Genomic DNA, 15,150 nt, shown 5'->3' with positions numbered 1-15,150 from the left:
TTTCTTTGTCTCCTAAAATACAGCAGTTACAGAAAGGTGGGAATCTGTCTACAAGGTTGGAAAGATAACACAGCACTGATTTGATCTCAAAGTCAACGAAGAGATTAAAAAAACATGATCAAGACTCAGTAGTCCCACTGCTCTGGAATTGCTTATTTTCATTAGTACATGCTGAGGAGGAGACTGAGTACCAAAGAGCCTCAGTTGACAGACCACTTGCAGATGTTGCTGTGCTCACTCAGGTGGTTACATGCTCACCACTGCCAGAAGTTACTGTCCAACAGCAGAAACAAATGGAACAATACATACATTTCTCTCTTTGGGTTATAAAACTGGGTTCATGAGGCATAGCACACTGAGCCAGACCTGAAACTGAGACAGTAAACTTCAGCGCAGGAGTACAACAGAAAATTAAGGGTGGGGTTTTCTTCAGCTAAACCTGTTAACAACTGAAATGCAGCACTTTGATTGCCCAGCAGAAAATGCAAGTACCAAGTATCAGAAGAATGAGGCTACTGTGCTGGGAATAGACTAAGTATCACCATTTGTGCTGATAAAACTCTCTTTCATATCAAGCAATCAAAATTTATATGAATTTTTGGTCAAATCATAAGACAGATGTTTCTCTGAAACACCAAGGAGCATTAATAAAACACATCAATCAATGATCTTCATTCTTCAAAGACCTGCAGCAGCATCACATAAAATCTATTTAAAAGGCATTTCTCTATTTATAACTTTCTTTAATCCCCCAGGTGACATCTGCCTCAACAACAGAAGACATTTCTTCCCAAGATGTTCTATTGTCCCTGCTGCTTATTGTTTCTGTGATATCAGCTTTTGTTACATTTCTTGCTGAACTACTTATGCATTTGTGACAACAGGATTGTCTGCTGAGCCATCGTCTTCCTAGAACACAGGACAGCATCACGGAATGCAGGAATGTTGCAAAACCAATTAAGCAGCATTTCTCCATTACAGCAGGTCCATCTTGGGCAGCAGAGGGAAATAACCAGTCACTAGACTTCAGGAGGTCTCTCTTTATTATGCAGAGTGGCACAAGTCCTTACACCTTTCATCCTGCTTCTTCCAGCGGGGAGGAAGAAGGCCATCAGCAATCTCTCTCAAATCACTGCTGCTGAAAACTGTTACCTCAAGTTCCCCTCCCACCTCATAATCCTCTTTTTAAGGCTCTCCCAGTCACCGCCACAAGAACTAACTGGAACTTCTGGTGATGAAGAAGCCAATTCCTATTAAGAAACAAGGGAAAAATGTGTGTTTAAAATATTTCTGATAAAGTGTTCAGCATAAGCAGAGATTTCTTTTTCCAAGTGGTCAAATGCCTCTGTTAGCTAAGGCTGCAGTTTGTTTTGAAGTCATGGAAAATTTTTTTTCCTGATGAAAGACAGAATAGCCCTGAAGCAATACCTAAGCCATGAATGTACAGTGCAAGAAGCAGCTATAAGGCATGTCAGTTCAAACCAGGTATAACTAACCACAAATATAACATGGGGGGAAAAAAATTAACTTTGTCTTATCTTGACCTCATTTAGCCCAGTACCACATTCCTGGTTCTGCAAGGAACATGCATTCTGTCTCCTCCAAGAGGATGGCAAGTTCTACTAAAAAAGCAACTTTCTAATGGTCTCATAAAAGAGTGATGATTTCAAAGCCTGCTGCTTCTAGGCTATGTCACTGTTGAAGCCAATATTCTTTAAACATCTTTTATTCAAGCTCCAAAATCTCCCTAAGTGAATAAAGGAGACTGATTCAAGGAGGGGATTATGGAAATCCACTACTATTATGCAGAATATTCTTCCTACTATTGAACAGACTCTGATGACTTCCAAAATCTATACAATAAGGAACTCAAATCTCTATTCTTTACAATTAGGGAATTAAATCTGTCTTTTCCTATAAACCATTCTAGCACTATTGATTTTCAGAGGATGAGCCAGTAGTGTATTTATGATGTCTCCCTGTTCCTACCAGAGGGCCTTAAATTTACTGTTCAAAAGTTAAGAAGCCTTTGTGAAGGCTTCCTGCATCCTCCCAGTAAATGGTTCCAGTGCCCATTTACAGGTTAAATATAATTTCTGAGCAGATTAAATTACACACCAGTTCTAAAATTCACTTGCAGCTGAACTCTTATTCTCTCTCGTCTTCATTTTGTAAGTTTCCATTCAAAAATAGAATGGAATTTTTCCACCTCAGCTGTAGTTTCTGACTGAATTATCTCTCTGTGTCCTTGCTGTTAAGATCAAGAGCAAAACATCTTTGTTAAGCCAAGGAAAAGGCATAGTTCCCTTTAACCATGGAACTCAACCCTATTTTTTCAGAACACTTTCTAACTTGCTAAGATTAGAATTGGACGTAACCTTCCAAAATCAAAAGGATATTTTATTCAAAATTCCCTAAGATCACACATTTTAGTTGACCACCCACCTCAAATCCTGCTTAGAGTCACTACTTCATCCCCTCATTATGCATTTCCCACTCTAAAAGTAGGATGTTATTCTTTGGTCCTGAATGCATGATACCTTTTCGTTTAGTCACATGGAAAAGTACACCATTAGTAGGTGTTTACTTCCTTCTTATACAGCATCCACTCCTATAGTTAAGGGTCCCAAACTTTTGGGTAATATGCATAAGAAGCAGAGGCAGAAGTATTAAATGAGCTGGAAACAGAAGAGGCCTTAAGCTGAGCTACAAGAGGAGCAGATGGGGAAACCACGAGTGTCAGCTTCCCTCCATCTCACACTCAGAGCCCTGTACTGGGTCACTGGTTCCTGTGTGCTGGAAGACTCAGCTGGACTGATTAACGAGATTAAAATTTTCATCTTTCTACTCTTACGGACAGTATTGACTCTACTGCAGGGATATATAATGAATTAGACCATGAAAACTGCAGGCTACTGACAAACACATTAAAGTAAATGAACACGGATTTCTTTGAATCTCCTCCTGTATGTGAGTCACCACAGTTAATTATCCAAATCACAGGTACGAGGAGCAGGCAGCAAAAATACTGATTCAGATTAGGTCATGCACAAAATCTGCCTGTGCCACAGGAAAAATACTTGATTTCCATTAGTGGTGTCGTGGCATGACCACAATAAAGAGGATTCAGCATCAATGCTGGCACAGGGAACGTCCCCCACCAGCTCTGCTCAGCCCTTCAGGTGCCCTGGCGTAACTTGGCGTGCCCCAGAGCCGGGCAGAAGGCAGGAGCTGATCCTTGGGCAGCAGATATTGTCAGAGTGTTCTCAACACATCTCAGGAGACACCTCTCCGCTGGGACAGACCCGGGGCAGGGAGGTGTCTGTGCCGCGCAAGGAGCCACATTCGCTGGGAGCTCTCTACACCGCGCCCGCACCTCCCGCCGCCGCCCACCGCCGGCAGCCGCAGCGGCTCTCACGGACGAGCCGGCCGGGCCTGCGGAGCCGCTCACCTCCTACCAGCTTGGGCACCTTCGCGATGCGGCCCGTGATGTCTGCCGTGAGCACGGCGAAGTCCTGCTCGTAGCTCTCGAACTCGGAGGACATCGCGGCGATGGCGCTGCCGCCGCTCCGCACCGCGCCGCTTCCGCGTTCTGCCACCCCAAAACGCGTCCCCCGCGCCTCGCCACACGTTCCGGCGAAACTCAGGCGATTTAACCGTTGCTGCCCAAGCCCTGGGCCGCGCGGGATCGCGCCGCACCGCAGGCACCGAGGAGAGGCGGCAGCGGCGACGGGTCACTCCCGCCGCGCAGCCCCTCACGCCCCGCCTCGTAACCTGCATGGGGGGAGGATCGCGGCTGCGGCGCTGCAGGCGGGCCGCTGTTTCCCGGGGAGCCCGTATTGCGAGCGGACGGCGGGCGGGAGGCGGCAGCGTGGGCGCCGCTCCCGCCCCGCTCCTCCCCTTCCCTCCCCTCCCCTTCCCGCTCCCTTCCCTCTTCCCTTCCCTCTTCCCTTCCCGCCCTCTCCCTCGGCAGCGGGCGGGAGCCATGCACGGCGGCGGGGCGGCGGCGGCGGGCGGGCGGCGGTAGCGGCGATGGCGGGGCCGGGCGCGCTGCGGCGGGCGCGGCGCCTGTGCCACTGGGGCCCGGCGGTGGCGCTGGCCGTGGTGGCCGTGTGCTCCGCCACCGCCATGGCCGACGCCGCGCTCTGGTACTGGCCCCTGGACACGGCCGGGGGAAGCGTCAACTTCGTGATGCTGCTTAACTGGACCGTCATGATTCTCTACAACTACTTCAGCGCCATGTTCGTGGGCCCCGGGTACGTCCCGCTGGGGTGGACGCCGGTAAGCGCTGCCTTGTGACCGCCGCGTCCCGGGGCCTCGCGGGGACCCCGGCTGCCCCCGCGGCCAGGACAGGAGAAATCGCCTGTCTTTCCATGCCGCTGTCTCTCCTCTGTCCCCCCAAAACGCTGCACGCTGTCAGGCCACTCCTTCCTTCTTATCTGGTTCTGAAATCTTTGCTTTGCCTCTCCCCGGTTTGCTCCTGCCGCTTCCAGAGCTTCCAGTACAACCCAGCTAGCTCCTGATACCAAAATCGAAGAAATAGAAACTTTCTAACTCAGTTTTGACATTACAAGGCAGCACGCTGGACACTTCGAATATCCTTCCTCTAAGGGAGTGTGCCGAGCGTTGGGTTAATAGAGTTGTTATCAGCCACGCTGATTACACATTCACTAGCTATACCCACTTACTTAATGCATATGTGATGTATATGTAGTGCTTTACTTCACATTGTCACATTCCTTATGGGAAGTCCATATGTGGCCTTTTAGGGTCTCCTTTGGTGGTCTCGAGTGGCCAGTGGTGCAATGTTTCAGGTGGCCGTTCCTTGGCCCCAGCTCCAGTGAGCACAACACTGTTGGTTTCCGTGACTGCTGCTTTGTCAGCCTTGCAGAGCTGAGCCGGCTTCCTGCTTGCCTGAGGGAAGCCTTGATCTGCTGTTCCAAGGCTCTGTTCTGTTCTGCTGCCCTTCTCCATCCCCTCCCTGTGCTGTCGGGGCTCTGGTAATGCTGCTTGGCTGGCAGCAGTTGCTGTGTTTTATTAGGGGCTCCTCAAAGCAAAGCAGCAGGAAACGTGCACTGATAGCTGGGAATGAGAACCTCAAGGTTATCTGCATGTTCCTGCAGATACCTGTTTTGGAGATTTTGTTGCTAGCAGTAACAGAAGTAATTCATTTAGAAAATGTCTTTTTTTATTTGATGCAAGCCAAAAAATTTTATGGTTACTTCTGCTTAACACAGTGCAAGATAGAAATTTGCATTTCCTGTGCTTCAGTAACCTCTTGGAAGAGTTGTAGTCAAGAATGATACAGGTTCAGTATCGCAAGGCAGCTGCCCAGAGTTTAGTGCTGGTCACCGTTCTAATTGTGGAATATTACTCAGGACAGAGCAGAAGAGGATCCTGATAATCATCTTAGCAGGACAACTGGGTACTCCACTTCCTGAGGGCAAGATTTTGGCCACTACTTGCTGTCTGCAAGTGTCTCTGTCTCTCATCTTGCTGTAGTTGGGGTGTGTGTGTGTATAAAAGAGATTGTGAGTGAGTTGCACATTAGTGTTTACCAGCTTAGTGTGGTTTATGGTGTGAAATGGAGAGAAAATGTGCTCAGGATTTTTTTTATTAGAATGCTAACATGCTGACTTTTACTCTCAGAACTTCACTATGCAATCCTGCTTGTACAGTTGCTCTTCCTGAGAGAAGAACTGTTTATTTTTTTTAGCAGCCAGCACTTTCAACTGTGGGATTTGGCTGTTTTGATAGCCAAGAGATTTGCTAGGAATTACTTAATTTTGTTTTTTCCTCTCCTTGACGCCTACCATTAAATAGGGTTGGACTATGAAACACACCCTGTCTGAAGAAACCAAAGGTGCTTAAGGTGGGAAAATGCCAAGATAAACATTGCCAGCAGAGTTGTGTATACATCTAACACTGCTGTTCTTCTGTTTAAAGGAAAAATCTCAGGATTGCATGTATCTCCAATACTGTAAAGTGTGTCAGTCTTACAAGGCACCTCGTTCACACCACTGTCGGAAGTGTAACAGGTACTGTTCCTCTTCACAGCTGTTTAAAGTCCATATTAGAGCAGCTTCAAACCTAATGATGGGCTATTACGATAATTTGTGCTTCCAGCACTTGCATAATAGTTTTTTAAAAAGCTTCCATATGAGCACTATAGCCCTTTCAAGTATTTCCACTTTCTAATTGTATGATATCTATACAGTTTTGCTGTGTTCTAGTTTGTAAAAATGACTGCCTTTAACATTTTCTTTATAGTTTGAAATCAGTTTCTCCTAAGAACTTCTTGACGGTACTAACAAAACAATGCAGTCCTGCTTCAGGGATGCAAGTCTGTGTAAATACCTAAAAATCTTTCAAATTTCAATTCTTTTTAAATTCCGAGTCCAAACATTGACCTGCTTAGAGAGTAGAAATATCTATTCTGTCATCTTTCCAAATGGGAATTCAATGTCGATTTGTGTGGAAATTTTGGACTGCTTTTTTTTGACTCTTCACCGAAGCAGGTTTTTGAGGGGAGTTGGCATGTTAAGTGAGGTAAACCTTTTGGGTCAACTTAAGAAGTTTGCATCTTGTTATCTTCCAACACACTCATCATCACACACAAAGAATACTTTATTACAAATAGCTGTCACTAGAATTTAGTGCATCTTGAAAAAATCAAGGCACTTCAGCTGTCTGCAGTCCAGGCAAGTTGTCCTCTGAAGGACTCCTAAGAGAATGTGGTGAAAGGATTTGTTATTTCTATAAACCTAAGATGGGCAGTCAGTGTTTTTTTAGGAAACTGAAACTCCAGAGCAGTGCTGTAACTTGGCTACATCATCCCCAGATTTAAAATTAATTACCCTTTTCTTGAGTAAGTCTTTACACCGAGGACTGATCACTTAGGTGGTCACAGAGTCTTTTACACCTGTCAAGGTAATTTGGAATGTGGACAAATCGTTATTCAGGGTTTTTATTAATCTGTAAGCTGCACCAAAATAACAGGCTTTATATTGAATACAAGAGTGTCTCTAGGGTATTTAGACTTATTAAATGTATTTTGAAAAGGATTTTCAATGGTGTAAGGAAAATACATAGCAATTGAGAAAGCTTTCAGAGGATTAACCACTGAAAAGAAAGAGTTGTTATCACACTTCTGTCTGTATATCTTTCTTTAATTTCTACAAGGGAATTTGATATTTCCTTTATATTCCTGGTATTCTGATTTTTAAAAACTGGCATTAACAGTAGTGTTTAATTATTGTGATCATAGTTCTTACAAGTTCCATTCTATGGCTCTGTCTCCAGGCTCTGTTCTGCGATGTTTATTGGCAACTAGTTAGTTTGAGTAAAGGGGAGCACAGATAACTGGGGAGGGTAGGACCTTGAAGCATTTTTTATTTGCTTTTTTAAATTCTGCAACATGGAAATATAATTCTGAATAGCAACTAAAAAGAAACTACTGTGTTGATCTGTCAGAAATTGGTGGGTCCTTTGAGTTTTTTGAGAAACATCATACATGTCCTTTATATTAATCAATATTTGTTATTCACAGATGTGTGATGAAGATGGATCACCACTGTCCTTGGATCAACAACTGTTGTGGATACCAGAATCATGCATCTTTCACTCTGTTTCTCCTCTTAGCCCCACTGGGATGCATTCACGCTTCTTTCATATTTATTATGACAATGTACACTCAGCTTTACAACAGAGTAAGAAAACATAACTGAATGCTTAAAGTATTATCTAAGTCATAATTTATCTCTGGAAGTACGAGAGAATTTGATTTTCTGAGAAGAAGCATGTGGAATTCCTTGTTCTTCTTTCCAGATGCACTCCTAGTTCTGCTGTGTACCCGTAAGATGTATGTATGGGAATGGAGGAGGATTCAGAGAAAGTTGTTTCTATTTTCATTCTTTTTTTCCCTGTTGCTTCTCATAATCACAGGGAGTTTCCTATTGCTTTACATTGACTGAAGATAGTTTCTGAGTAGCACTTTATGTAGAGAGAGAGACAGGCTGTGTTTTGGCTGGCACAGAAAACAGCTGCTATTTATTTACAACACACAAGTTAGTTCTTACTTATTTTCTTTTACTGGACACTTTTTAAAAAATGTGTCTATTTCTTCAAGAAAAAAAACTACATTATTTTTGGGAATTAAGACAATTATGTCAGCTGTGGCTTTTTAACTGGAAAGCTTCAACAGTGAGTAAAGCTTGTTCTGGAATACACCCGTTATCTCAGATCCATGGTTAAGATTATAAGCTTGGATTTCAGCCTTTGTGGTTGCAGTGAAGAGCTTGATAACATTACCTGAGTGTAACAGATGAAGCTGTATTTGTGGCAGCTGAGTTGTGTTTGCAGAGTGGTAATGTTGAGAATTGCTGTCTGCAAAGCTTTCAGAGGAAGCCTGCAGCATTTCCACGGAAAACAGGGACTGTTCTATGCAAACATTGTCCATCTGACACTGATGAATGAGGGTTTTTTAACATACCAGAGTCCAGATTTTTTTTCTGATTTTTGGGCCTGTGGAGCTTTCAAGATGGTGATGGTGATTGTGATTCATTTTCCTAAAGATAAAAGTCTTTTGAGTAATTTTTTGTTACTCTGCTTCATCTCTGTCAGATGTTGGACACTTGCGTTCAGAGCCAGATTTTGTAGGGATAACTTGCTTTGTTTCAGCAGTTGGAAAGTTTTAGAGCTGAATGGAATTTTTCTCTTTGCAGATATCTTTTGGGTGGAGTTCTGTGAAGATTGACATGAGTGCAGCCAAAAGAGACCCTCGTCCCATTATTCCCTTTGGACTGTCTGCATTTGCTGCATCTTTATTTGCCTTAGGACTGGCATTAGGAACAACTATTGCTGTTGGTATGCTGTTTATTATCCAGGTGAGTCTGTGGCTCTCTTACAAAGAAGTTAAAAGCTGTAAGTTTTGTGTGCTTGTGGAGCAGAAACAGAATTCAGGATTGAGATAAGAACAGTTGCTCGGAGCTTATGTTGTTGTATAACTTTTTCAGGGATTTGTGTAGCTTTGTCCTATTTTTTCTGTTACCACAGTTCTGGGTTTTTTTCATTATTTTTCATGGGAGGACTTGGATGTGAAAATCTAATGAACTAGAGAAAACATGAGATGGATTTTATAAACTCCCAGAAAAAGGCAAAATACTTGCCCTGTCTCTGCAAGTAGGTGTAAATATGCCTGATATATTTCTTAAAATGTTGGAGATCTTTGGAAGGAAACAAAAAGACTCATTTTAAGCATAAAGTGCAATACTGTATGATACTGTCTTAAGTGTATAATTCTAGATTGTGTATCTTGGCTGAGGGTTAGCTTCTAGCAAATGTTTCAGTTAAGTCTATAAAAGTGGTTTTGTTCTTTAAAAAATTTAATTTGTTAAATGAAGCTTTCTTTGAATAGCTGATGTATTTCTGAAGAAAATAAATCCTAATTTCACCTAACACTTTTATTTCAGATGAAAGTAATTTTGACAAATAAAACTTCAATCGAATCCTGGATTGAAGAAAAGGTATGCATTTAATACAGTATTCTTGAATTGTTGCAAGGTCTATTTTCCATATTTATAATTTTTTTTGTTTCATCTCTGCGTTAAAACCAAAGATGTTAATTCACCACTGATCTATACCTACAACAAGCTTTTCTCTTACCATCTCTGAAATTCACTGAAAGAAATGAGAAATCATGTAAATGCATGGATTTTTCTTTTGTTTTGTAGGAGTTTGTTGAACATAGAATAATATTTGCTTTGAAAAGACTTTGCTTATCTGCTTGAAATATGTGGGTGTTTTCATCTGAAACTTGAGCTGTCTTAGTCATTACATCTGCCTGTAGCTTCAATTGTCCACCTTGCTGACCCATTCAAAGTGGCATCTTTTGACTCATGATTTTACCCATTTCTTACTTTGGATTGTAAGGGAGGGTTTTCCTTGATTTTAAAGACGTACTGGAAAATACCAAGTCTTCTGTACTATAATTTCTCTTGGATTTCCTTATCTTTATAGAGATAAAGATATCACAAGATTTTTCAGGAGAAAACAGAAACAACAGAAGCTAAGTTTAGAGGAAGCAAAACTGACTCAGTATTTAGAAATTAGTTTGGTTCTGCCTGGTTAGTTTTTGTGTAAGTCCACAAACATTTCATTAATGTCTTTTCTTTCTTTTATTTTGTGTACCAAATTAGCATGAGAATCTTGACTATGTATAAGTAATTAAAGTATTGTAATGTCAACTCTTGGCATGGGATGTGACTGGATCCAAGTCCTGTTAGACCTTTGAATAATGGGATAATAGAACATAAATGAAAGAACTCCCTGTTATCACTATATTGTGGAATTTGGAATAATGTGTTTAAATTCTTACTGTAAAACACAGGCTGCTAATGTCCCTTTTGAAAGCTGAGCATGGACTGTAATACATAAATATTTAATAAAATGGCATTATTGCAACAAAGAGAACACAGTTCTGTGGCTGCTCCACTAGATGTCATCAGAACTGTGGGAATGTAAAGCTCGTGACTATGGAATGTGGGCAATTCAGATCATGCCTCTGTGTGCATTCTTACAGGAGGAATTGGCACTACCAATGTTGGGTCATGTTCGTGATCATTAGTCAAAGGATTCTGAGCTGTGGAAGCTTTTGTATATAACTGAGAAAGAGTTGGGCATTGGTGCCTAAAATAAAGCAGTAAATAAGATCCGAGCGTGGAGGGAATTACCAGTGTAGTCAGTGGATTGTTGTTGAAGGGTAAATGGGGAGTGAGAGGAATGGGGACACCCAAACCAGACATCCTTCTGAATGCCATGATTGGTTTAAGTAGTTTTTAAAGCCTGGGTTGATATAGCAGGAGTTCACTACTCTTGCCTGAAAATATTTGCCTTTTGGTCCCATGGACCCATACAGGGCTTATGACCTGGCCTTCTTAATATTTGCTGCTTGACTGCCGGGTGCAGGGTGTCTTTATGTACTGCATTTCTTAATTATTTTCTAGGCCAAAGACAGAATCCAGTACTACCAAACGGGTGAGACCTTTATCTTCCCCTATGATATGGGAAGTAAATGGAAGAACTTCAGGCAAGTGTTTACATGGTCTGGGATTCCTGAAGGAGATGGCCTGGACTGGCCAGTTAGAGATGGATGTCACCAATACAGTTTGACGGTAACTGCTCTTCAGTGGTATCTCCAGCTGATTCTGCCCCCTATCCAATTGTCTGCTTTCCTTTTTAATAACTAAAATAGACATGCTTGAAATGCATGTACAGGAGTTCTGTTAAATGTTCTCCCATTTTTGATGCACTAAAAAGTTACGCCTTTGTGAGTGCTTCAAGCTGCTAGTGGTACTTCCTTTGTTTGTTGAATGATTTCGATACCTGGCTTCATTTTGTGTTGAATGCTGCTTAAATTTCTATTTATTATCATTTATAGATAGAGCAACTGAAACAGAAAGCAGACAAGCGAGTAAGAAGTGTAAGTATTTGTTGAATTTTGGTCTAAAATTATTTTGAAATAATTGAAATAGCAGTATAAATAAATGTAATTAAGCAACACAAACAGTGTATAGCAATCTGCTGAGTTAATCTTGGCACTTAGCCTTTGCTTGTTAGTTTCCAGATGGAAAGAAACATGATAATAAAGAGGATTGTGCTTCATTGTTAAGCAGTAATTTAGAATTTAGAGTCCCTTTACCAGCCACTGTCATTATGTTTAAATCTGTGGTATGCTTGAATTGTTTTTTTTAGTGTGAAACTTATCAGTAAGGCCATAATGCCTTCAAAAAACAAATTGCTGTGTCCTGTTCCAATCTGTAGGTGCGGTATCGAGCCATAGAAGATTACAGTGGTGTCTGCTGCCCTGTGACTAAAGGTGTTAAAACATTCTTCACAACACCGTGCACTGAAGAACCTAGAATTGCACTGAGTAAAGGGGATCTGATTTTAGCCACCAGAGGCTTAAAGTTAGTGGCTCCACACCTTTGTATTTGGTTCAAAGAAGTATTGAGTTGAGTCCTGGCATCTAATTACCTATTATGTTTCCTTCCCCAGACACTGGATGTATGGTGAGAAGATTCTCATCTCAGCTGCTGATGGTATGGAGCAGTTAATTTTGCTTTTTCTGTTGAAAATTGCAAATAATTTTATAGCTATTTAGAAATGCGGCCAATATTATATGTTCACTTCTCAAAATGTAGAATTATAACACTATTGGTAGTAGCTTCTCTCCACTCTCCACAGTTTTTATTCCTTACATCTAACAGACTTCCCAGTTTTGATAAACATTAATTCACTCTGTCAGACTGACAGAACACTGAAAGTTGAATGAGAAGGGGGGCACTTCATATTCTAAGAAAAAGTTAGACTTTTAGACCATGAAGAGGTTAAGGATGATTCATTTTTTTGATATTTAAATGCTGGTCTGTCTTAAACACATCCAGGCTTCCTACCTACACACCTTATATAAGCATAGAGATTAATCTTTGTGTACCTTAAAATCTAGGAGACATCATGTCTTTGTTTGGCATAATTTCTAGAGACTTTAATATGCATTTATAAAACTACCTGGGGATGTTTAACATAGTAAAGACTCCTACTGATCTGCAGAGGGTCAGCATCACAGCCACCTGCATTGCTGCTTTTACATTTTTCACTTCAGACCTCTTGCTTTGGACTGAACTAAAATTTTATCTGCCAGAAGGTGTGTTGGATTCTGTTGTTTCTTCCAAGCAACTGTTAATTCATTGCATGTGCATTTCATATTTGCACAAGCTTCCCAGATGCTGAAGTAAATCTTCCATCCTTCTCAGCATTGGCAGAGACTCTGCTGAAATACTCATACAAGTAAAAGCAGTTACAGCATCTCAGGAAAGAGGAAGATTAACTGTAAAGGATTGAGAGGAAAACAGAGAAAAATGAGAATTATTAAAATAATAGAAAATGTGACTTAAAAGGAAAAGCCAAAAGAATTGGGATAGTTTACCTGGAGAGGAGTAGGAAATAGGAGACAGCTTGAGTATGAGCAAATAGTCATCAGCTGTGTGAAAGTCTGTGGCAGACAAGTTTGTTATCTGCTTCCTGTGCCCTGCTGCATAGAAAAAGGAGCTGTACATCTGATTTATAGACAGAAAGATTCAGATAGGGTAGGAAGATGAATTTTCTCACTGCAGAACTTTGGAGATAACTGTAAACATTTTAGGTAGTTGGAGAAAATCTGTGCATCTCCAGGCAATGATGTTAGATGTTCTGTCTTGTAGAAGAAAATAACTTACCAAAGTGCTTGATGTCTCTTCCAGTCCTGTGTTTTTCCTCAGTAGTGGGCCATGTTTTATTCTAAGTTAATGGAACTTTTCATGTCTTAAGGTGGAATAAGAGAACGAGGCTGGTTCCCTAGGAAGTGTGTGGAAAAATACCAGTATGACTCTGAAACGGATCAACCAGTGGATGGAGAGAAGAAAAGCAAATAGCCTTCTAATTTTTTTAAATATGAAATGGAATTTTTACTTCAGACCACAATTCTTTACTTGAAATTTTCTGTATATTACTTTAGACTTATGCAATGAATATGTTAGGATGAGGTTTTCTTTTCCTCACAGCTGAAAGGATTGTATGTGCCTGTGCCATGGTTTGCATACTTTTTAAACAATAAATAATTGAAGAAGCCATTCAGTGGATTGCCTTCAAGATGCATCTTTTTCATCACAAATCAGGATTGGTTTTTTTCTGTTTAAATTGCTTCTGAGCATTAAGATTTTAGTTTTTTTTTTCCTCAGCCGCATCTGATTGTTATGCGTGCTGCTTATCTTTTGTATTTCTCTGAAGCTGCCCTTGAAAATAAACACCTGATTCAAATTCCAGATAAAATTTGTTACCTGTGACTTTTAGTGATGTGAATTGTCCACCTCAAATAAATTATACATTCATATTCACTTGTGGGTTCAATTGTTCTTGGACCTAGAAGAACTAGTTCATAGGCATGGGAGTGTGAACTGACTGGGAGGTAAACATTTAACCTTGTAAGTTGCTTTTCAAAGTTAAAAAGGCTTCAGTTGTTGCAATAGGAATATTTTGTGCTTTTAATGGCAAAAATTACATCCAGCACTCTGTTCCCTCAGGTACCTAAGAGATCTTGATTCATTTTAGAGTGAAAGGAAGCAGTATCCAAGAATTTTTGTGAATTTTGCTATTAATGATTATCAGCCTTAAAGCATTTTCATTTAGCATCTAGTATGGATTATTAGAAGGAAGACCTTAAATTGGAGTAACCTGTACCAGCTCAAGGCTTTTAAATGTCTCCAAAACACAGTAGGTGCATTTGTTCTCTCATAGTGTAGAGTTAAATGTCAGCCAGGTTGAGAGGTTTTGAAAATCAGTTCATGTGGCCAAAGTGGCACACAAGAGACCAACATAAGACAAACTTAGACTTGAATTGCTATATATGTTTTATTGTTGAAGCAGTGCCATTCACCCTCCAAGCATATCTGTTCAGGCAAGCATCACTGTTTATTGTATCAACAAAAGTACTTTCCAGGCACTACAGCAGGTGGCATCACAGGATTCAGCCTTGAGTTTCTGCAGATCTCAGTTGCACTGGAATTACTCTCGCTAAGTAACTTGCTCATTTTTGTCTCCAAAACCAGTTCTGGGATACATTTCTTCTTCCCTGCTTTTTTTTTTTTTTCCTCCCCAGTCTCCCCTGGGGAAAAAAGATTAGGCCACCACTGATTTCACATCACATTGCTTTAAGGAAAGGATAGGAAAGATGAGCAGCATTGTTACTTGTAGTTTCCAAGATGCCTTTATAGCCTCACATATGTGCTTTCTGACAAGCACAGTGAGTGACTCAATGGTTACCCTAAGATGTCAAGGTCTTTGGACTCAGACTAGAAAAATAATTGGGTCAGCTGTTTTTCTAGTCAAAGCTAGAGCTGCCTAACAGCAAGAGGGGGGTCTTTTGATAAATCTTGCTTTCATTTTGGGATAGCTAAGCAAGAGCATTAAAGAGGGAGAGGAAAAGCCAATAGCTGTCTGAACATGACAGGGAAGACAACTTTTGTCTGCAGACAAAGAGAACTGGCCTAGGAAAGCTACAGATACACCTTAACACTGCCTTTGAACTGCTAGGGCTGACTACTGCAGGGACAGGGA

At 41.2% G+C, this 15,150-nt stretch overlaps 2 protein-coding genes across 5 annotated transcripts in view; one reads left to right on the top strand and one right to left on the bottom strand.

Annotated features, from left to right (window-relative positions):
• Nucleotides 1-3,772, bottom strand: part of VTI1A (vesicle transport through interaction with t-SNAREs 1A) — a 256,060-nt gene extending 252,288 nt beyond the window's left edge. For all 4 annotated transcript variants that reach the window (XM_012574592.5, XM_002198017.7, XM_012574595.5 and 1 more), the window contains exon 1: nt 3,452-3,772. In XM_012574592.5, coding sequence (XP_012430046.1) covers nt 3,452-3,545 — 94 coding nt within the window. In that variant the 5' untranslated portion in view covers nt 3,546-3,772. The remainder of the gene's footprint in view (nt 1-3,451) is intronic.
• Nucleotides 3,773-3,912: 140 nt separating this feature from the next.
• ZDHHC6 (zDHHC palmitoyltransferase 6) lies at nt 3,913-13,931 on the top strand. The gene is made up of 10 exons (XM_002197988.7): nt 3,913-4,281; nt 5,947-6,038; nt 7,550-7,709; nt 8,724-8,885; nt 9,471-9,524; nt 11,004-11,171; nt 11,438-11,479; nt 11,821-11,966; nt 12,055-12,098; nt 13,366-13,931. Exons 1-10 carry the CDS (start codon nt 4,033-4,035, stop codon nt 13,467-13,469), a joined length of 1,221 nt encoding a protein of 406 aa, XP_002198024.2. The 5' UTR covers nt 3,913-4,032; the 3' UTR covers nt 13,470-13,931.
• Nucleotides 13,932-15,150: the final 1,219 nt, after the last annotated feature.

This window comes from Taeniopygia guttata, chromosome 6 (genome assembly GCF_048771995.1).
Source record: "Taeniopygia guttata chromosome 6, bTaeGut7.mat, whole genome shotgun sequence".
In the NCBI taxonomy this organism is placed as follows: Eukaryota; Metazoa; Chordata; class Aves; order Passeriformes; family Estrildidae; genus Taeniopygia; species Taeniopygia guttata.
Note: the sequence above shows the minus strand (reverse complement) of the source record. Positions and strands in the feature narration are given on the sequence as shown.

Excerpts from the sequence above, each read along its gene's own strand:
- ZDHHC6 (XM_002197988.7), top strand. The coding sequence starts at position 4,033 with ATGGCGGGGCCGGGCGCGCTGCGGCGGGCGCGGCGCCTGTGCCACTGG. Across the intron at positions 4,282-5,946 it reads TCCCGCTGGGGTGGACGCCG|GAAAAATCTCAGGATTGCAT; the intron begins GTAAGCGCTGCC and ends TTCTGTTTAAAG. Across the intron at positions 8,886-9,470 it reads GTATGCTGTTTATTATCCAG|ATGAAAGTAATTTTGACAAA; the intron begins GTGAGTCTGTGG and ends CTTTTATTTCAG.